Source organism: Trachemys scripta, chromosome 3 (assembly GCF_013100865.1).
Source record: "Trachemys scripta elegans isolate TJP31775 chromosome 3, CAS_Tse_1.0, whole genome shotgun sequence".
Classification (NCBI taxonomy): Eukaryota; Metazoa; Chordata; order Testudines; family Emydidae; genus Trachemys; species Trachemys scripta.
Window position 1 is genome coordinate 158,100,464 of NC_048300.1, and position 22,420 is coordinate 158,122,883.

Sequence of the window (22,420 nt, forward strand, 5' to 3'; positions counted from 1 at the left end):
ATCAGCAACCTTTGGCACCCTGGTAAGCACCTTGGTGGGCCGGGCCAGTTTGTTTACCTGCTGCGTCTGCAGGTTCAGCCGATCGCGGCTCCCACTGGCCGCGGTTCGCCGCTCCAGGCGAATGGGTGCGGCGGAATGTGGCGCGGGCCGAGGGATGTGCTGGATGCCACTTCCTGCTGCCCCGTTGGCCTGGAGCGGCAAACCACTGCCAGTGGGGGCTACGATCGGTTGACCCTGTGGACGCGGCAAGTAAACAAACTGGTTGACCCTGTGGACGCGGCAAGTAAACAAAATATGCTTACCCTGGCGGGCCACGAGGAAAAGGTTGTCGACCCCTGTATTAGATATTCAATTCAATGATTCCATAGAGTTTAAAATCATCAAATTTTGGTGTAAACCTGTTATAAGCCAACCCCTGCTCTTTGATGTGTCACTTTTTTACCTAAAATATTCGACTTATGAACGAGGATATATGGTAAGATGAAAATCAGGCCCAATATTCTGGAATGGTACATAATGAATACAGTCAAATGCATGTGATAAGATGCATTTACTCTAATTCTTAAAATGAAGTTGTTGAAAACTAAATTGCTTGACATTGCCATTACTAGGAACAGTATCATTTGTGTAATATTACAAAGAAAAAAATCCTACCTAGGTAAAAGTCAGGGTAAGTCTTTTTCATGTTGGATGAAAGGGTTGAGAAATCAAGAGTGAGAGCATTGCTGTGGCTTTTAGTCACTATGGCTGTATTCAGCATACAGAAAACCACAGAGGTTTCAGCTCATAATATATAAATCTCAGAGTATCATCGCCAAACCTGAAGAGATCTTGAAAAAACATGCAATCTGTGTTTTTACACACAGCACATCAATGATACTTATGGAGCTATTGTATTACTCAGGGAGAACAAGGAGGACCAGGTACTCCAGGTGAACCAGGGTACCCAGGCATGCCTGGGACACAGGGTGTAAAGGTAAGTAGTTTCTATGGCTTTAATATCCATTACAACTTTCATTATGCTTTTTCCATAAATGGCAAATGGTTTTTTTAGGCAATATGTTTGGCGAATATGTGGGTCAGTGTTAACTTCTAGTATTATCAATAAAACTGTGATGGCACAGGTGGTAATAAAATGTGTATAATATATTATTGTTATACGTGCTTGATGTGAAATTCTCTCATAGAAAAGGTTTTATGTATATGTAATATATATATAATCTCCTTTCATAAAGGAGTCCATAAGGATTGTAGGAGCAACCACACCTAATCAGCCATTAAGGGGGATGTGTGGCTTAAGCACTCTCCTATGTGGATGCAGCCAGAGCCATAACTAGGGATTTTACCGCCTGGGGCGAACAAGCATATTTGTGCCCCCTACCGTTTTTCTGGTCATTTTTTGCCCCATTTTTCCACCCCACGTGGCTTTGTGCCCTCTCGTCCCAACCTGTTTACAGCCCTGCAACTCTGCCACTTGCCTCCTTTGTGATCTTGAGCAAATCTTATGTTTTGTTGCCCCAGTTTTCCCTTATACAAAAGAGGGATAGTGATACTTACAGAGGGATAGTAAGAGGTATAATTCACTGGTGAAGTGAAAGGCATGATTAGAGTGTAAACTAGAGTAGTTCATCTCTCCAGAATGTGTACATGGAGAAAAAAAGGTAAGCTTCCCCCATAAATCAGAGATCACGAGTAAGGAACCCTTACAGAAAGCAATATTACAGTGCTCTGCAATAATGATCTCTAAGGCTAGGGTTTACAATGGAGTGAGTCACTACAGCATTTGGGACCAGTGATGTGGTATCTATTTTATAAAGATTTCAAATATGTCTCTTTGGAACTTAATCCTTCCCCCCTCCCTGCAAAAAAAAATCTATTCCCATGTGTGGCTCCCAGAGAGAGAATCCTTGCCAGTTAACACATGTCCCAGGAGTGAATGGGATCCATCACTGTAGCTGGACCCCTCTTATTCTGTTAGTAATCTGCCTGTCCCACCCCAGCCCTTAGGAGCTGTGCTAAACTGTTCTCTTCTGGGAGGCATTTATGTCCAGCAGGCATAAAAACATCTTCCATCAGGCAAAATCAGATCAGTGTTTTGTTTCCAGCAAAGAAACTGCAAGCTTTGTGGTGAAAGTAATTTCCCCGTGTCCTGATTAACAACAACAAACCAAGGCCCACAGGCTGGGGAAGAGAACAGAGCTTAATTGACGGAGTTTTGAAATGGGGTCTTAATGATTAGGTTCAAATTAGCCAGCATCACCTTTTCATCCTGAGGAATTGAAGTGAAATGTGATTCTCTACAGCAGGCTATGGCTAATCCAGCTTGCATCACACACACAGCCCTTTTAAAACTTGTCTCAGATAAAGCAGGTATCTTCCTCTTTCACAGCTTCTCTTATTTTCTTCACTGTATTGTCGGAAGTACATATTTTAAAGCTCTCCCCTCCTACCCATCTAAGCCACTGGTGTTTTACCTGCAAATCAAGAGGAGGATGAGATCTTGGGGGGAAGGAAAACAAAAAGAAATGGCTTTGGACTGTTTCGGTTTTTTGGTGAAATGATAAAGCCATGTCCCAAAGCAAATGAATAGTGTCTAACTGTCGAAAGAGCAAGACATGATTGTCCGTCACCAAAGGCGCAGGATAGGAGGTGTGAGTGGAACCAGTGACACCCAAATAATAGCATAATTAATACCTGGCATTTCCCATGGCAGAATTCTGCAGTAATGGTGCAAAGCACAGCAGGAGCACTGATAGCAACTAGGGTCTACTGGGCTGGGCACAAGTCTGGGAATCAGATGTGTCTCCCAGTCCTAAGCACTGCAGCAAATCACTCTGCCTGGCATGGGCGGCAGGTGAAGCTTCCCTTTGGGGAGACTAGCCCTGTGCCCCGCCTCTTGTGGCTGAAGGCCCTGCCTCCACTTGCTGCTCTCAGCCCTGCCATGGCCTCAGGCCAGGAGCTGAGAGCTTGGGCCCAGCTGGGACCACAGTGAAGCTTTCCGCACTGGCTGGAGTTCCAAGCCTGTAACCCCTTCCCTGTTCCACCCCTTCTTCTTCGAGGCCTTGCTCATGTCCCTTCCATATCAGGTGTGTGTGCTTGCCACATGCACTGGTGCTGGAAGTTTTTCCCTCAGCAGTATCCATAGGGGACTCGCTCTGGTGCTCCCTGGAGTGGCACCCGCATGGCGCGGTATAAGGGGCTCTGCTGGCACCCCCCACCTTCAGTTCCTTCTTGCTGCCAATGATGGTGCTGGAACATCTGCTGCGTTGGCTAGCGTTGTTTCGTTTTCTGTTCTTGTGAACTTTGAAAACCTGTAATATAGTTAGTAGTTTCTTAGTTACCCTTAGTAGTAGTTCTCAACTTTTTGTTAGTCCCACATACCAGCTGCCTAAGGTGCTTAGGCGAAGGGCACATAAGTGACAAGTGCCGTTATCTGCAAGTCCTTTAAACCTAAGGAGCGCGATATCCGTCTGAAAGCACTCCTAATGGAATTGGCACTCACTCCGGCACCAGAGCAGCAGTCCGATTCGGCACTGAGCACCGTGGCCTCCATGCGCAGTGCTCCACTGGTGCTGTCCACGAGCTGGCACCCATCCCCCTCCACAGCTCCAGGGAAGATCTACCTCCCGTAAGGGAAAGGAGAGGGCTCGGAGTGTGCCACGACGAGGCGTACCTTGCTGGTAGATTGGCACAGAACCTCTAAGGCACACTCCACCCAGCAAGAACTCCGGAACTGGCCCCAACCATCTCCAAGGGCATAGTACTGATCCCGGGAACAATCGGACACCAGAGACCGCCATTATCGCCTGTCCCCAAGAAGGAGGTCACCCTGGTCAGGATAATCCTCCTGGCAACTGGCCCATAGTAGCCCTGGTTCCGTTCAACATCCTGGTACCGGTCAAGTAGCATGAGGCGTGGATTGCCGGATATCCGACGCAGATCTGCTGAACGCCATCAGTCCATGAGTGCCCGACCAAGACAGTCTCGCTTGGACAGGTCGGCTTCGGGATGCAGCGACCGGCACTGGTTGGACAAGAGTCATTGCTCAGCCCAATCCTGGTCACCTGGTACCGACCACGCCGCTGGTACCTCTGGCTTGGTGCAAGGTTCCCTGACTGTGGGACAAGCCCCGATACCAGCGGTACCGACTACATTATTGGCACTGAAACCTGTCCCATGGTCCCAAGCGCAGTGGCCAGCGCCATGGTATCCGTGGAACCCTTGGGGGTTCACCCAACCTTCCCAGGCTGCCTGATCGATGTCGGGAGCCTCAGACAGGCCAGTGGCCTCAGTATCCTGTCTCCCTCTGGTGCCAGAGAATTTGGGGGGAAGGAGCCCACAGGTCCAGGTGGATCCAGGGGAGCAAGCTGCTGGACCACCAATGGACATGGAGGTTCCCATGGCACCGGTATTGTCCTCGTCTTCGCTGGAGGAGGCTATCATGGAGCACCCTCACCCAGTTCCTCAGGATGATGCCAAAGCGCACCAGGAACTTTTGAAGAGGGTCGCTTCTAACCTGGGGCTTCAAGCAGATGAATTGGAAGAGGCCTCGGACTCTCTGTTTGACGTCTTCTGCTCCTCAGCTCCTGCCAGGGTGGATCTACCCCTTCATGAAGGGGTTTCCAAAATCACTAATGCCCTCTGGCAGACCCCCCTGTTCCCTTGTCCCTATCTCTTAAGGGGCCGAACGCAAGTACTTTGTGCCAACCAAAGGGCATGAGTACTTATACTCCTACCCAGCCCCTAATTCCCTTGTGGTTGAGGCGGTTAACCACAAGGAGAAGCAAGGACAACCCGGGGCCACTCCCAAAAATAAAGACTCAAGAAGGCTGGATCTCTTTGGTGTAAGTTTTATTTGTCTTCAAGCCTTCAGCTGAGAATGGCCAACCACCAAGCCCTCCTTGGCCGATATGACTTTAATATGTGGCAAGCCATGGCCAAGTTTGAAGGGTCACTCCCTGAGGTTTCCAGGAAGGTGTTACAAGCGATCTTCAATGAGGGCACAACTGCGGCCAGGACGGCCCTCCAAGTGGCGTCAGATGCTGCTGCTGCCCACATCATGGATTCCCCTATCTCCATGCGGCGAGTCTCTTGGCTGCTCCTCTCTGGGTTGTCCACCAAGGCCCAGTAGTCATTACAAGACCTGCCCTTCGATGGCAGGTCCCTATTTGCAGAGCAAACAGCAGGAAGTTGCATGATCTCAAGGACTCCTGCACCACCCTGAAAACCCTGGGTCTCTAAGTCCCAGCCCCAGCGCGTAAGTGGTTCAAACCACAGCAGCCTCAGGCCAGGGGAGCTAGCCTCAGCTGGACCAGCCCCATAAATGAGCCAAGGGCTACAGCACTGCCCGAGCCACCTGCCTCCACCCTGTGCCCAGTCTGGCTCAACCCGTAATAAGCAGGGGGCCAAACGGTCGTTTTGAGGGTGCGCCCACGGGCGACCTACCAGACTATTCCCAGTGTTTCCCAGTGTTCTCCAGCCACCTTTCCCCTTTCCTCCCTGCATGGACCACTATAACTTCAGACCGCTGGGTCCTCAGCACAGTGGAACGGGGTTATACCCTCCAGTTCTTTTCTACCCCCCACCCTGCCCACCTGCTTTCCACATCCCTCTTCAGGGACCCTTTTCACGAGAGTCTCCTCATGCAGGAGGTAAAGGGGTTACTACAGCTGGGTGCGGTGGAAGAAGTTCCTCTCAAGTACAGGAACAAGGGGTTTTATTCCTGGTACTTTTTAATTCCAAAGGCCAAGAGCGGTCTATGGCCCATCCTGGACCTGCAAGACCTCAACAAGTACTTACAGAAGCTAAAGTTCCACATGGTCTCTCTGGCTTCTATTATCCACTCTCTGAATCCGGGAGACTGGTATGCCGCCCTCGACTTGAAGGATGCATACTTTCACATAGCAATCTTTCGATGACACAGCCATTTCCTCCGGTTTACGGTGGGACCCCACCACTACCAGTTTACAGTCCTCCCGTTCGGCCCGGCGACAGCACCGAAGGTGTTTACCAAGTGATCCTCGACTCCACCTGCGCCAGCACGTTCCTGCTGCTGGAAAGGTTCCACACGATGGCAAACCTCATTGTGGAAGTCTCTGCATTCCCTCTGACTACAGCCATGGTCTGTCTGTGTCTGCTAGGCCACATGGCAGAGTGCACTTACGTGGTTCACCATGCCAGGCTCTGGATACGCCCCCTGCAACAGTGGCTGGCGATGGTCTATTCCCAATCCTGAGACCCCCTGGAGAAGATCATTACCATTTCCCAGGCAATACTTACCTCACTGAAATGGTGGACTGACTTCAGGACAGTCCTGGAAGGGGTTCCATTCGACAACCCTCCTCACTCCATCGAGTTGGTGTCGGATGCCTCAGACCTGGGCTTGGGAGCACATCTTGGAAACCTCCAGACAGGGGATGTGGTCCCCGGAGGAGGTGCAGTTACACATAACATCAAAGAGCTCCGAGCAATCTGGCTGGCATGCATAGTCTTCTTGCCCCACCTGTCGGGCAAGGTGTTACGAGTCCTGATGGACAACACAGCCTCGATGTTCTACATCAACAGGCTAGGGGGAGCATGCTCATTGGCTCTCTGTCAAGAGGCACTCCGTCTGTGGGACTTCTGCATCAGCCATGAGATGCACCTGGAAGCTTTTCACCTTCCCGGCTCCAGGAATACGCTGGCAGACCAACTCAGCAGGGACTTCTCCTCTCACCACGAATGGTCGCTACATCCAAAGGTAGCCTGCATGATCTTCAAAGGTGGGGAACTCCCCAAGTGGACCTGTTCGCTACCAGACAGAACAGGAAATGTGACTGGTTTTGTTCTCGATAGGGTTTGAGCAAAGACTCCCTCTCTGATGCCTTCCTTCTGTCGTGGTCAGGGAGCCTGATGTACGCGTTCCCTCTGATTCCACTAGCAGGCATGAAAATATTGCATCTGTCACGATTAGAAATGGATGTATTTTTGCTGGATGTCAACATGTGTAAGAACAGTCCCATTGAAGTAATTCTGATTACTTTGATCTGGCCTGTCATGTATATTTAGTTATGTTTAAGTGTAAATAGCAATCAAAAATCTGTACACTGCAGGTGACTCAGTTTATGAGAATTTTGCCTTTTTGGCCTGGTCCACACACTTTTTTAGTCATTTCAGTTGGGAGTCTGATTATCTACCAAAACAGTTGGATTGGTATAACCCTAGTGTGCAATTTTACTGATATAAAGATAACTTATATCAGTATGGCTTATTCCTCTTTCCTAGGAACAAACTATATCAGTGTAAACACCTTTTATTGGTAGAATTGCATCCGCATTAGCGGGTTTGTAACCAGTATAGTTAAAGTGGAACAATTCGTATGTAGAGAAGGCCTTCATTTCCTGATTTTTGTGGATTTAAAGGTACATTCTTAAGGAGAGGAGATGTTCACATAGTTGTTTTCCTGTCATATAATACTGTGGCTTTCCTGGATATATATATCCACCATATTTTCTAGGGTTATACACCACCTGGACATCCTTGACTCTCACTGTAAAGTGTCTTCCTCCATAAGACATTATATATTTGTTTTATTGCCTTTGTTCCAAAATGAGTAGTCTACAATCTGTGTCTTGGCATTAGTGATAGGTGCTGCATTGCAGAATCATTTGCTAATGGATTTATAAAACCAGTGGGTTTTAGGTGCATCATTCATTTGATGTGCTTGGTTACCTACTTTAAAAGGTGTCTTCTAAAAACCAAAATACATCATATATATGGTTGTATAAAACATGCAGAGATTGAAACTCTTGCTTGACACTGGATGTCAGGAATAAACATCGGAAAGCAATACTGGAAGGGGGAATGGGCTTTGGGAGAGAGAACACCAAGTGGGGGAAGCAGGGAAAAAGAATCAAGATATGAAGGGAAGTCAAAAGAGAGCTTGGGTGAAACAACAGCAAATGAGGAGAAAGAAGGAGGTCAAGCAAGAATGAAGGGGAAAGGGAGAAACTGCAAAACAGGAAGACAAAATTCAGCTTTGGCCAGTAAGCATGAAAGGGAGAAAGCTATCTTCCAGTGAAAATAAAGGAGATACAGAGTACGAAAAGGTTTAGAAGAAAATAGAGAAAAAGAAAGGTGCATGAACTAAGTGAGAGAGAAGAAATGGAAAAACATGGTAGAGAAAGAGAGTTGTCAAACATTAAATTTAGATATTTATTTATTTTATTGCTATTACGTTCTACATATCAGTGTGTTTCTCTTGAAAAACCCCACAACTCTAGCCTAAAGCAAATTTTAGAAAAATATATAGTCCTTGATTGGTGAGCATTCATTACACTTTCCCTGATCTACATTCTTCCTTCAGAGGTCTTCAAATCTCTGGAGGAATTTGTCTAACAGATGGTCTCCTTTGCTTGGGATGTAGTTGACTATGACTATCAGCACCCATCTGGGTTCATTCAACCTCAGTGAAATTTAAAAACTTGCACATACCTTTTGGCAGCAAGTGTCTTGTGAACAAAATTTTGATGTTTTCACATATTTCGATTTTTTTTTGCCACAAAAATTACTGAAAAGAAATTTCTCTGCTGAAACATGCTTGCCTAGTATTCAAATGCACATCAAGATATACCTTTCCAGTATCTGCTTACTAATGCATTACTCTTAATTTTTCTGTATTTACTCTGCTTGTAGTCTAATATACTTGCTAAACCTGTATGACAAATAACATGTCTGTACCAGTTTACAAGTCTAACTATGCTTCTGTGGTCATTACCCCGGGTGTTTTGCTGTGACAAGATTTCTCTGTAACTAAATCAGATTGCAAGGACAGGATAAGAACACAGTGGGAAATTCTGTAAAATCAGCAGGGGGTCGGATTAAGGAGTTAAATAAAAACACTCTCCTCATTGAGAATAAAAATGCACACACTGTAACTTCTGTAGGCTGAGCACATTGCCCATGCCAGGGGTTCCTTGCATTCCTCCAATTCCCCACCTTTACAAGCTGCCTGTGTGCCCCCTCCCCTGCCCCTCTATTTCAGGGACTCCCTGAACCTCCCCCAAGCCCTCCGTCCTGCCAAGGGCCCTGTATTCCCGATGTATCCCTCCCCCACACCATTATTCCCATTCTCTCTCCCATTGCAGGGTCTCTGTACGCTCTCCACACCATGGCAGGGTCTCTGTGTTCCCTGCTTTCCCTTCCCCATCCCCACTTCCCCACACCCTGCTTCCATCATCACCACCACTTCCCCTCCCACACTGCACTCCATTACATTACATGTCCCTCCTTTACTCCTTTCTGCCACATCCACTTCCCCCCTACACACTTGTCTCAGGGTCCCTGCTGCCACCATCAGTGCCACTCACTTCCAGCCCTCCCTGGATTCCTGGTTTGCCCCCCACCACTTCCCCATCCCTCCATCCCCTGCTCCTTCCTACCCAGCCACCATGCCTTCCTGTTCAGGTGTCCATTTCCTCCCCACATTCTGCTTTCCTCCCTCCCCAAGTCTCTGCCTCCCAGCTACAAACCCTTCCTGTAAGGCTCTCTTATTTCTGTTAGAGTCAGGCTACAGACAGGAAGTTAAGCTGCTGCACTGATATCTGTAGGTGGGTGCAGGGGGTGGCAGAGAAATTCCTCTGCTTGCAGTACCTGTTCTGATTTGCACAAGAATCATTAAGGTTCTGCCCATTGAAGCCAAGAACATTCCCTGAAATTTATTAATTGATCAGTTGCAGTGTCCCAAAGTTATTGCCTTACAAAGAGAGAAACGCCATTGAGTTGAGGGTAGGGATTCTTTGTACTTGGTCCAATAAATGTCTATATACAAATGCAAGAAATTTAAAAGCAAAAATAGGGATACTAGTATGCCTTGCAATGGATGCCTTTATATAATAAACATTACAGAAACATGGGGGAATGGCAAACAACAAGGGGGTACTTTAATGAGTACCAAAAGTGACGAGTGACATTAAACTTTAGAAAGGGGGATTTCAATAAAATGAGAAGTTTAGTCAAAAAGGCCCTAAAGTTAAAAGTGAAGGAAGTAAAATCCTCAGAGGTGGCATGGATGCTACTTAACAAAACAATAATAGAGTCTCAGAAGACGTGTATTTCTTAACAAAAAGGCACCAGGAAGATAAGGAGTAAGCCAATATGGCTAAATGGCGAGGTCTGAGAGGCCAAATAGAAATCTTTCAAACTTTGGAAATCTGACCCAGCTGAAGCCAACATACATAAATTACAGCAGGTAATAAGTAAGAGGGAAATTAAAAGTCTACTAACACAGTTTCTGCAAAGGAAAATGTCACTTAATCTCTTAGAATTCTCTGAACAGCTCAATAAGAGAACCAACTCTTAAAATTTCTTTAGATTTCCAAAAAGGCTTTGAGAAGATCCTCTGCAAAGGAATGGATAAAGAAGCTAAGTTAGTCATGGTGTAAAAGCAAAATACTGTTATGGATCAAAAACTGCCTGGAGGCAGAAAATGGAGCACTTTGCAATGGACATACTCCTTTAATATTAAGAACAGGAGTACTTGTGGCACCTTAGAGACTAACAAATTTATTAGAGCATAAGCTTTNCACATGGCAGTACACTTTAGAAATCACACTCCCATTGCCATGCTGTGTAGACATTCCCGGAGTGTGCAGCAGGCTAATGTGAGATAGATTTATGCCCCCAGGTTATCAGCAACTAACTATTTGTATAGACAAGCCATAAGGTTATAACTTAGTATTGACTAAAACAGTATCTTTCCCATCTGAAAAGAAAATAACTCAGAGAAAGGTGTAGTTTGGGCATGTGACAGGAAAATAGATGAGCTTCAGTTTTATCATAGTTTATGTTAAAATAAATACTAAACTAAAACTGAAACTAAACCAAATAACTTATGAATTGTTGGATCTGACAAAAGTGTGCTCAGACCTCTTAGGATTTTTGACCTGGAAAATATTTTGTTTAGCCAAGATCTCATTAATACTGTTAAACACTTGGCTAAACATTACAATTATTTTTCTGGAAACAAATACTTGGCTCCAGCTAGATACATAAAAAAGAATAAAAAGAAATAGTCCCTACCTTCTTAAAAAATTGCAATTTGGCCCTTTCCTTCCACTTCCCCCACAGCTCCTCCCTTTGTATGTAGTCATCACTCACCATATTGTGTCCATTTTAGTCCTCAGTTCTTCGGTCAAATCTGCTAACTCAGACCTCCACACTTAGGTGAAGCCCCATTGAATTTCAAGATCAGGGCTTAGATTCTAAATGCCCTACGGCAGAGACTTGTCATTGTATGTCTGTAAAGCACTATTTACACCTATGGTGCTACATAAATGATAATAATTAGCACATAATATTATACATAAGATGTCAGATGTGCCATGTGGCTGTTGTATTACTTCAGGGTTTTTGCAGGTGAGTTAACACTGTGGGACTAATTCTTATTTTATTTACATCAAGGTAAACTGAAAGGTGTTGAGACTTTATGGTGCCAGGCACTGTATTAAAAAAACCCCTATAATATATAGATATAGGGGGAGATTTTTTTATGCCTTTGAAATCTCCCCCATATAGATTAGATAGAAACTCTAAATTGAACCAGGTTAAGTGCAAATAAAATCTGGTTTTGTATGTAAGTCATGGGATTCAAATTCATATATAAAAACACTTTGATTAATTCTCTGTTGGTTACCATAGAATATCAAGGACATGTGTTATGCATTGTATTGGGTTAGCTGTCATTTTTACAGAAATTATTTGGGCTTTGCTCACCATGAATGAAAGCAGGTGAATATCTATTTACTGTAAGAGTTGCACCTGCTTATATCTGCAATCAATCTGGTCCTCTGGTAAAAGCAAGGCCCAGTTTAACTTCTGTTAAATCAATGATTGAATTCCCACTGATTTCATCAGGATTGCCAGCAATCTCCGAATTTGAATTTGACATGTAAATATTACCGTTCTTTATGATAGTTATCTGCACAGCAAATTCCCTACTTATTATGGTCCCATTCCTGCAAAGCTGTTAAGCTTTTAAGGGCTTTGCTAGATTAGGAATTATGAACATGTGGACAGAATATTTAGTTTTCAATCACCATTAATGCACTCCATTAGCTGTTTCTCTTGTAGTTACTGAAATAAATTAAAACACAAACTAATGTTTGTAAATGGATTATAATGGAAATTTTACAATACCTTACAATATTTTACAGGGGGAAAAAGGAAACCAAGGTGAAAGAGGTATCCAGGTATATTAACTTTGTTTTTCATTAAATATCATTTGGGATGCCATATGTTTACTAATAGTCAAATGTTAAAAATTAATTCAATTTGAATTAAAATAAACAGGAGCTTTGCTTGACTAAGGATTGCAGGATACAGTCTTAACTCAGTAAATCACTGCACAATATGAACTCACCAACACAATGTTTTGAAAGAATGGGATTTTCAAAAGTACTCTAAAATGGCTTAGCTGCTTCCACTAACTGTAGGGGACAGAGTTAGGCTAATGATGAGTGCTTTTGAAAATCCACCATAGGTCTCTAGATCTGTAATGTCATAAAAATGAGAACTTTCCTCAATGTACTGAGGTGATAAAGCAACTGAAATAGGCAGTAACAAGGGAGATCAGCATTTGTCTCTGTATATTCAGATCATAGGCTTGCTCTATTATGTCTACAGTAGAAATGTGTGTCCAAGCTACACAGTTTGGAACTGAATCTTGAAACACCTCTATGTCTCCCTCCCATCAACAAACTCAGTGATGGTTGGATCCAGGTTTTTGACTGAACCCATTATAAAGACGGGCCTTTGGTCAGGGCTTATCTCTTTACATTATTTTGACGACTTAATTTGTTCACCTAAAGAAATATGTACTGTTCAAGAAAGTCTGTTTCTTTTCTGAAGGGACAAAAGGGAGAAGGAGGAAGACCAGGGACTCCAGGCCAACAGGTACCATTAAAAGAATACACACTTTAAGAAAACTGCATTCATTTTGCTTCTTCAGAAGATAAATGCCATTACAATGGTAGTTCTTTGAATCTAAAGAAATACATTAGATATAATTACATGTAAATAGGATTATATTGATTATTTAAAGTGTATTAAAATATATTTTAAACTTTAAAATAGTTAAACCAATGAAATGGTAAATAAACTGTATGTTGAAAAATAGAATAGAAAGCAGAGAAAAAGAACAGGATTGTTTACATAACGAGGCCAAAAAGGCTGAGGGAAGAGTTCAGAAAAGGTAAAGAGCTATGAGATAGTAAAATCTAGTTATATCGTTGCAATAGTAGGAAGAAACTGCTTCAATTTTTCAAAGTTTTTATTTAAAACAATTTATTTTGTAATATTATTGATAAAACAATAACATAAACTCCAGATAATGTAGTAATGGAAACATGGATTCAAGCTTCTATGATATTGCTCTGAAAGTCAAGCCCAAGACTATACAAGCCCTCCATTCACTTTTGTATTCATCATGCAACATTTTCATAAAGTATTGCATTTAAAGATTCAATTACTGTCATACTGTAAATCAAGTCAGTATGTTAGAATTTTCTGTACTTGTAAATTACAGATGTTTCCTGTTTCAGCTGCAAATCAGCTAATTTCTCTTTTCTTTAACCTTGTTCCAGTATATTTTGATTATGTCATATTTGGCTATATTAACATACCATAGGAAATAACTGTTAGTTATAAGTGTAAGAACTTGTTAACTACATGCTTTATGTCATGTCTAAATTGCAAAGTACTTACTAGCAGTACAAAGCTAAAGCTAGATTGTGAAGAGAATAGCAGTGAAGATTGTTCTTACAATCAGTGCATTGGTACTATCACAACCTGCCTGGTTGGAAAAACAAGGAGCCACATTCAATGAAGCTGGGATAAGGAATTATACACCCCAGACTGACCCCCAAAACCTCAGGAGGATTTAACCAAAAGGAGGCCAGGCGGTGCTACCTTCTCTCCCCTTTCTCAGGGTTTTTAGCTGATACATGAGATGCAGCTTCATTTTGTAGCAAGGCTCCATAGGAGTCCCACCAGTGGACCCAGCTGAGGTTATGTGCACTCTTGCCATGCCGCTTCACAGCCAGCAACATCAGTGTGTGCCTTTTAGCAGACAGTAGGTTGTGAGCCATTTTCCACCACTGCAACATCCTCCTCCAACACTGACTTTATATCTCAAGGGCTCTATGCCTGGATTTCTGGCAGCCAAAGCCAATGTAAACACAGATTGAATCTGGATGTCAGTGTGTAACGTCTCTGGGCCATTTGGTTACACAATGAACCTGTTATTTCTTTAGCTTTTTATTGAGGCAGTACTTATCAATAAGTGTTTCTTGTAAGAAAACTAATGCAAGTGCATATGATAATTTACCTAATGATCTTCTTGTACATTATTCAGATATATTAATTTTTAAGAAGATAATTAATGTTTGTTTACTGTGCCTCATATGCCTCATATGTATAAGAATTCAGATGTATTTTGAAATAAATCTTAGTTAATTTGTATATCAAACATATTCTGGTTTGTTTGATCCCAGATTTAGTAAGAGTGATGCATCATAACGGTGGCTCAGTTTGATTTATACTTTTGTCCACATTTGATTTCTAAAGGGAGCAAATGGATTGAATGGAGCAAATGGAGAGGTACGTGTTTTCAAATCACAAGCACCATTTTCTAATTCTCTTTGCCAATTGTGTGAATAGTGACTATGTAAACTGTGTGCTAAAGGGCTTGCTTTTGTCCTCATTGGCACACAAGTGAAAGGGAATGATTAGATGCAAAGTCAGGTAGGAGGAGGCATGAGAAATAAAGATTTAACAACAGAGTAGTTTAGGGAAAATCAGTGACTGAAAAGACAAAGAAATATTGTTTAAAAAGAGAGAAAGGAATATAGATTTTCTACAGAACTCCAGGTAAAACAGAATCTGAAGACAAAAGAAGGGATTAATTAGAGAAAAACAAACAAGTAAACAAGAGACTTTAAAAAAAGAAAAAAGCAATTTATTTTCCTGGAGACTCAATCCCTAGCTCTTCATTTAAAAAAATGTTATAGTTCAGTAAAACAGAGCAAGAGACACCCTTATTTGGTGACAGCCTGTCTTATGAGACTGACCCAAACTATCCCCAAATCCAGTGGGCATGATTTTGAACTCACTTCCATTGGTTTTACACTAGTATGACTCAGTCAGGTCAATCTGGAGCTCAAAGACATTCTCTGTTGAGGGGTCCTGGATTTTGGAACTCGACCCCTTTCTTGGTCTGCCAGAGCTCAGATTTTTTTGCTTTCTGGGTATACTGTAAGATCCATCTTTTTTCCTTCTTCTCTTGGGCTGCAGAGGAGAACATGGGTTGAAGTGGATATATTTATGGGCAGTCCTTTTTTAAGTTCATGTTGTGCTTTTTAATTTATGGGACATCTGCCCAGAGTACTGGATGGGTGCCTATAGTTCTGTTTATAAAAACTAAAAAAAAAAAAAAATCTAATTAATTGGCTTCATTGTAGTTGCTCCTGGTTCTGACTCTAGGGTAAATGAAATCAGTGTACATGGGCCCATTCAGTATAACTATGTTTCACCTTTATTAGGAAATTCCTTTACTCAGTCAGTTTTTGGCAATCCCTTGTTGGGTTTCACTTAAAGGAAGTTTGTTGTATTTCAGTAGCTGAACTTGTTCTTTAGGGCCCCACTTGAGCTGAGTACTTAAGCAAGTGTGCAACTGTAAACAACTGAATAATACTATAGGCTTTGATGGAACTACAACCATCCTTAAGATTACACTTGTGCTTAAGTATCTTGCTTAATCATGGCCTAGCTCAGTAAAAGATTGTCATAGAACTATTCGGCTTTCCTCATCTGATCCCCCTGCATTTTCTAAATCACCATAATCCTGGGGTATACTTTCATGGAATATGGACATTATTTATATTTTTCTAATACTCTCTGTAATACATTTTTCCAAATAAATATGATTTCATTTTGTGTACTTATAAGAGCTGTACAATTTACAATATACACTTATTTTAGGATTTTGGGGTTTTACAAAATATTTTTATTTTAGTACTTGTTGTAAAGGAATTGTTTTAATATAAAATCTCTCCAACCAGTCTGTTTCAGCATTTCTTAAGCTCCTCTCTTTTTCTTGATTGTCTCTGCCAATAGCAAAGGTCAACAAACAAGGCCACACACTGGATGTGGCTGGCCATTACAAGACCAAAATTTGCTGCAGAAAACCTTCTTTCAGTAGTTTCATCTTATTTCTTGGCAGGTTCTACAGGCAGTTGTGATGATGATTCCAGTATTTTGTCTTGGTTTCTTAGGTTGGCTTGCTGCCTGCTGTTTCATTCTATAGGAGATGCCATTTTCTCTAGGTTGCATTGTTTTTTAACATTTCACAGTCCTTTTAAAACTTATTTCAAAATAAATCAACTTACAAGTAATTTATAAGTATCTAAACATGCTCTATAGCCTATAAAATAATTAAAATAATAATAAATTACTCCCAAGTACCATAAATATTTTCTTGTATCATATTTCCTAAAATGGGTTTCTGGAATTAGTCTCCTATATACATTGTTAGATACCTAAAAAAGTGGTCTGATTTTCAGTTGTCAGCATAAACAGCTCCTGTTGTAGTCAAAAGCAGTGGTAAGTGCTCCACGCTTTAACAATCGCTAAACCTTAACAATCCCATGAAGATATGTTAAAGTGTCTGTTAAACAAAGATTTATAACTGTATCGTACAAAAGGGAATACAAATTTAAACAATCTTAACTAAGAGCACTGTTTTCTGTAAAACAAATTTTGAATTGAGAACAGTGAGTAGAATTCTGTGACATGTTTGTCAAAGCCTGCTGTATAGCTGATTGGAATTTAGTCAACAATTCATTTGTTGATGCTCCATAAGAAAAATACCAACACTCTGTCTCTTTACTCTGTTAGCTGCATAGAACTAACAAGTAAAGTGTCATAATTTCGAAAATTAAGTCAACATTTCATTTCAAATATACACGGAGTGATACTCTGCTGAGTAGGAAAGTGTTGTTTTTATACAATTACATTTCCGGGTAGAACTATTAAATAAATGTATGAGTGAGATGAAAAAGCCTTTGGCTTGCCATTTGCAGAAAAAACTGAGCTAAATGACTTTCTTTGGGTTCACTGAACTCTAGTGCTTACTAGCCCTAAAAATGTTAAGGGATAAATTGTGACTGGCTCATATGTGGCTGTAGGGAACAGGGCTCCAGGAGCCTTCCCCCTCATCCTTCTTGCACTCCACTCACATAGGTCAAGCATAATCACAATCCCCTTTAGAGCCCCTAGGATGCACACCACCCAAAGGCAGCAGGGTCATGATCCTGTCCACCAACCTGCTCTACACCGGCCAGCAGAGCTGGCCAGGTACAGAGTCAGAAGCATGCCACACGAAGGTGCAATGGCCATGCTCTTTCAGCATGCGGGGAAGCTCTGGGAGGTTTATCCTTCTCTACGGTGGCGAAGAACTGCACTGTTTCTACATGGGGCTGTGCCAAACAGGTTTGAGTGAGCCCTAAAATTCTGTTGTAAGGTAATCTAATAATATACTTACTGTACAATGAAATAGAATATAAAACCTGTGGCTGCTTTATAAAAAATGTTTGACTAAGGACCTCTTAAACTTTCTTCCTTTTCCCAAAGGAATATTATTTATCTAGCAATATGTAGTCTGTTGCTTTGTTTCTGCACTTCCATATAGCACATTTGGAAAGGGTAAAATAAATTTATAAAGCTGCTGTTGAAAATATACACAAGTCATATAAAAACTGAACGGAAAAATTCATAAGGGAACAAAGATTAGACTAATTTTAAATCTGGGAGTGTACCATATTCCACTGCAATAGAGGTTTGTTGGCTCCAAGTTTGGAAAGTAGTCCAAATTAACTAATGCGTTAGGTAGTCAAATGTAGGAGAATCACTACTTTAATTAAGTTTCTTATTTCAAAATGTTTCCCAGTAATGGCTTAACCTTACTTAGCAGATTGTCTACTGTTATTGTCAATTAATTTGAGAATAACTGAGGTCTGGAAAAAGAACTAGCACAAATCAAACTCAACTTCCTCCCCGCTCCTGTCTTCCATCCTGGATGGTAAAAATGTAGGGTAAAATTATGTCTCCATTGTAGTCAATGGAAGTTTTGCAATTTACTTAAGTGGAACCAGATTTTCACCCTTAGGCTGTGTCTACCCATGTGAGACATGCAGAGAACATAACGCAAGCTCCCCTAGCATGGGATAAATAGCAGTGTAAACATGAGGCATGGGTTAAGTGAGTAAAGACACGCCAAAACTTTCAGGTAAATACACGGCTCTCCATATGCCCAAGCAGTGCCCAAGCATATGCCCAAGCTGTTTTTATTAGTCTAGTGTCCCACTGCCTCCCCAGTGCTGGAGCCTTTCCCTGCCATGTGTAGCTACACACCATAGTTTGGACACAGCCTGCTTTTCACTGCAGTGTGTTGCTACATATACTCTGTATGTCTCCATTAGTGTAGACGAGGCCTATAATCTTCCAAAAAGATTTTTAATGTCCTGTATTAATATAACTGTGGTATCATCAAAAAGAGGAGAGAGTCATTTAATATTTTTCTTTTCATTTAACTGTTATATAAAATAGTTCTGCCTAGGATTAAAAGTTTGGTCTGCACAAAGAAAAGTAAAACTCTTATCTGTAATGGTAATTTATTTCAAATTAACCTTTTTCTAGTAAACATGCTTGAATTAAAATATTGTTTACAAAAATCCAAAGAATTCAATGATTTTTTTGTAGAGATGGACTTGTTAATCAAAATCCCCTGTCAAGATGATCCCCACAGATGAATTAATTCAGACTGATTTTTATGAACACATCTCAGTGAAGGTGCTGCCAGCCCCTCACAATGAAGATTAATTTTGAAAATTAATTTTGAAAAATCTAGTTACGGTTTTTGTTGCCTTTGATTTCAGAAAGGTGAGAAAGGAGATCCTGGCATTAGAGGCCTCAATGGACAAAAAGGAGAATCTGGTGTTAATGGTTTGGTTGGACCTTCTGGTCCGAGAGGACAACAGGGAGACAGAGGGCACCCAGGGCCACCTGGAGCAGATGGAAAACCAGTACGTACAGAATCTGACATTGCAGTTTTCATGCACTTTTAAAAAAACTTTCTATGCATTTTTTATAACTCTTCTATATTCAATTCAGGGAAGGGAATTTTCAGAAGAATTTATTCGGCAGGTTTGCGCAGATGTACTGAGAAGTAAGTCCCAAAGATTGCAATGTATTCTTTCTTTATTTAAAATGCTCTGGCTACTTTCATGATAATTATAAAGATGTCCTGTTCTAAGAAAAATCAAAACTACTAACACAATGGACTGTCTACAGCTTCTTGCGATATAATTACACATCATAGTGATGTCTCCAAATCTTACCAGTCTGTGGGCCTTAATACATCACCACCACCATCTCCTTCTCCTCCACAAAAAGCCAGATATTTTGCTTTTGGTGATTGTATAACAAATGATTTATCTTAAATCCTTATTAATGTAGTTTGGCATTTGGTTATTTTTATCTTGCATAGTAATGTTATCTCAATGTCAGTCTCAGAATAGTCTAAAGCATTTTCATTTGAATTCTCCTAGCCCAGTTGCCTGTTATCCTTCGGAGTGGAAGGCTACAAAACTGCAATCATTGTCAATCCCAAAGTGCTTCTCCAGGACTTCCTGGTCCACCGGGTCCAATAGGACCAGAAGGTCCCAGAGGTTTTTCTGGATTACCAGGAAATGATGGTGTTCCAGGTCTTCCAGGAGCTCCTGGGAGTCCTGGTGCCCGTGGGGCAAAAGGTAACTGCATGGGTATCTCACGAAGCAAATAACATATAGCTTTTACTTTTTTACATGTTCAGTTCTGAATGGTACTTGAGTGGGTAGCAGTAGAGGGTTGAGAGGGGTCCACATCATGTAGCCTGGTTCAGGATACAGAATTCATTTCCAAAAGTTGAGAGATGTTTGGTTTAATTTTTATGTTTCCAACCACTTTAGAGAGAGGCTACAGAATTGAAATCTGGATCTGGGTCAGCAGGTTTTTGAGGGGTGGTTTCAGAACCAGTGTTTAGGTCCAAATTTATTGGTGAAGTAAAAAATTGTGGCTTTCTCCCAACTTAGCATTATATGGGATTTGACCTGTGCCTACAATCTCCCACAGTTTGTCTTTTGAAGGGTTCAGTCATGCCTTATAGGCACAGTCTTACATCAGGTGGTGGTATAGAACAGCACTTCTGTGAGGGAGAGTGCCTCACAGAATTCCCTGGCATATAGCAGAGTTCATCTACTGCACCATGCCTTAAGGGGGCGTGTGGAACTATGACCTAGCCTTGCATAGTCCTTGCACTCAGATGCACTCATATGGGCCTTTCTAGATTTGACAGCTGCAATTGTGCCTGGTGCTTGCATGGTGAGCACTTTGCAATCGTTTAAAGATGTTTTTCTTTGGCTGACCTCAGGGATAGACCTGTCAGCAAGGAAAGTGCTCACCTGCACAATGGGCCATTGCTAGAACCAGTGGCGGATTAGCTACTGGGCCAATGGGACCAGTGCCCAGAAGCCCTGACCAATTGGGGGGCCCTGGAAAAATGGGCGCTCTGACCTTCTCTGCCCAGCACTCCTGCCGGGGAGTGGGGTCGGGGCACTGGGGCTTGCCCCGCTCCTCCCAACCACCTGGCGCTCCTGCCAGGGAGTGGGGGAAGCCCCCGCACCCCACTCCCTGCCAGCAGCACCGGGGTGGGGAGCAGGAGGAGACTGCAGGTGGAAGGGGTGGGGAGGGGAGGAGAACCCCACTTGCTCTGGCCCAGGGTCCCCCGAAAGTACAATCTGCCTCTCGCTAGAGCTGGTCAAAAATTAGAAGTTCTGTCCTGTGGGAAATTCTGGTATGTTATTTACTTTCTGTCCTGACTCGGGATGAAAAGTCAAAATATTAAAATTTTTCACAGAATAAAAAGTTCAGAAAAATTTTGATTTGGAAGTGTCAAAACATTTCATTTCAGCTCGCTTGACAGAGAATTGAGAACCAGGGGCATGAAGCACTGTGGAGGTCAGGCAGCCACAGATTAATAAAGAACTGGCCCAAAATGTTTTGATTCTATTCAGCAGATCAAACTGTGTTGAGTTAGGAAGACCCAAAGTGAAAGTAAATATTTTGTTTCAATTTTCCTAACAGAAAAAAAATCTGCAATATTAAAATTTCCTGTGGCAAATTTCAGTGTGACAAGAATCACATTTACCATTGGAAATAATATTTTGACAGAAAATTCCCAACCAGATATAGCCATTTCCTTCTAACTTACCTCCGAATATAAAAATGAAGCCTTTTTGGTTCTGAAGTATCTGAGAATATCTGTCATTCTAGTTTTCATTCTCTATGAGAGTAATGACTACTCTTAAAGATTTTATATTCAATTAAACCAGCATTAATTGATTACTCCAAGGAACAATACAAATTGGTTCCTCACTAGAGAGCTTCTAATATACGTGGATCAGAAGTGTACTCCAGTGGGCTACATTCTGAACTGATTTATACCTTATGCCACCTTACTGCACTCAAGGTGATAGCACTGGGGGTATGTCAGGTCAGAGTTTGTTCTACTATTTTGGGGTTACTTTTGAATGGTCTCAAGAAAATAGTTGCCTAATTCACCTATATTCTTGGAAAGGTTGAACTGTCCTTTACATCTTGTCTGGTGGCTATGCTCTGTACTTTTAATTGGGACGCTTGGGTTTGATTCATGCTCTTCTTACCATTTCTCACTTCAGTAATCAAACCAGTTTCAGTAAATTCTGCAATAAAAATCACTATTCAGTAATCGTATTAGCTAGGCTTGTGATCTTGTCAAATCTCAGATACTTAACTAAGTTAGGCCTAACCTTTGTGAATCCTCCATGGGGGGTGGGGGGGGCAACGGAATCTGAACCACTATCAGTGGAGTTTTTTTTGTTTTGTTTTTTCTTGCTGGGGATCTTTGATCTTTTCTCCCTTATTAAAAGGCTTGCAGTCTCTTTTGCCCTCTTAAAAATGCAGAGTCATTCTCCATCTTTGCGTCTTACTTGGTTTCCATACACACAATTTATTAGGGGAACTTCTTAAAATCTCTGTAGTAGATTGATATTTTCCTCCACTATTCTACTTATTTGGAGTGGCTGGGCTTAGGGATTCTTTAACTTGGAAAGTCTGGGCAAATTGCCATTATCAGTCGAATGCATGAGAGCCAAGATACAATGTTTCATTATGTGGAAAAAATGAATGATCTTGGAAAAGGAGGAACCTCTAGAAAAGATATTTTTAATCTTGTAAAGAACATTTTATAAACCTCTGAGCTCAAATTTTGGACAGCAAAAGATTCCAAGGAAGCTGCAATTTGTACTGTATT

At 42.0% G+C, this 22,420-nt stretch overlaps 1 protein-coding gene across 3 annotated transcripts in view; it reads left to right on the plus strand.

Moving 5' to 3' along the window:
* Positions 1-22,420, plus strand: part of COL21A1 (collagen type XXI alpha 1 chain) — a 201,449-nt gene that overhangs the window by 171,591 nt on the left and 7,438 nt on the right. For 2 of the 3 annotated variants that reach the window (XM_034766296.1, XM_034766297.1), the window contains 7 exons: positions 905-976; positions 12,192-12,227; positions 12,886-12,930; positions 14,602-14,634; positions 18,969-19,115; positions 19,204-19,258; positions 19,641-19,841. In XM_034766296.1, coding sequence (XP_034622187.1) covers positions 905-976; positions 12,192-12,227; positions 12,886-12,930; positions 14,602-14,634; positions 18,969-19,115; positions 19,204-19,258; positions 19,641-19,841 — 589 coding nt within the window. The remainder of the gene's footprint in view (positions 1-904; positions 977-12,191; positions 12,228-12,885; positions 12,931-14,601; positions 14,635-18,968; positions 19,116-19,203; positions 19,259-19,640; positions 19,842-22,420) is intronic. The other variant, XR_004645215.1, reaches the window with a different exon arrangement.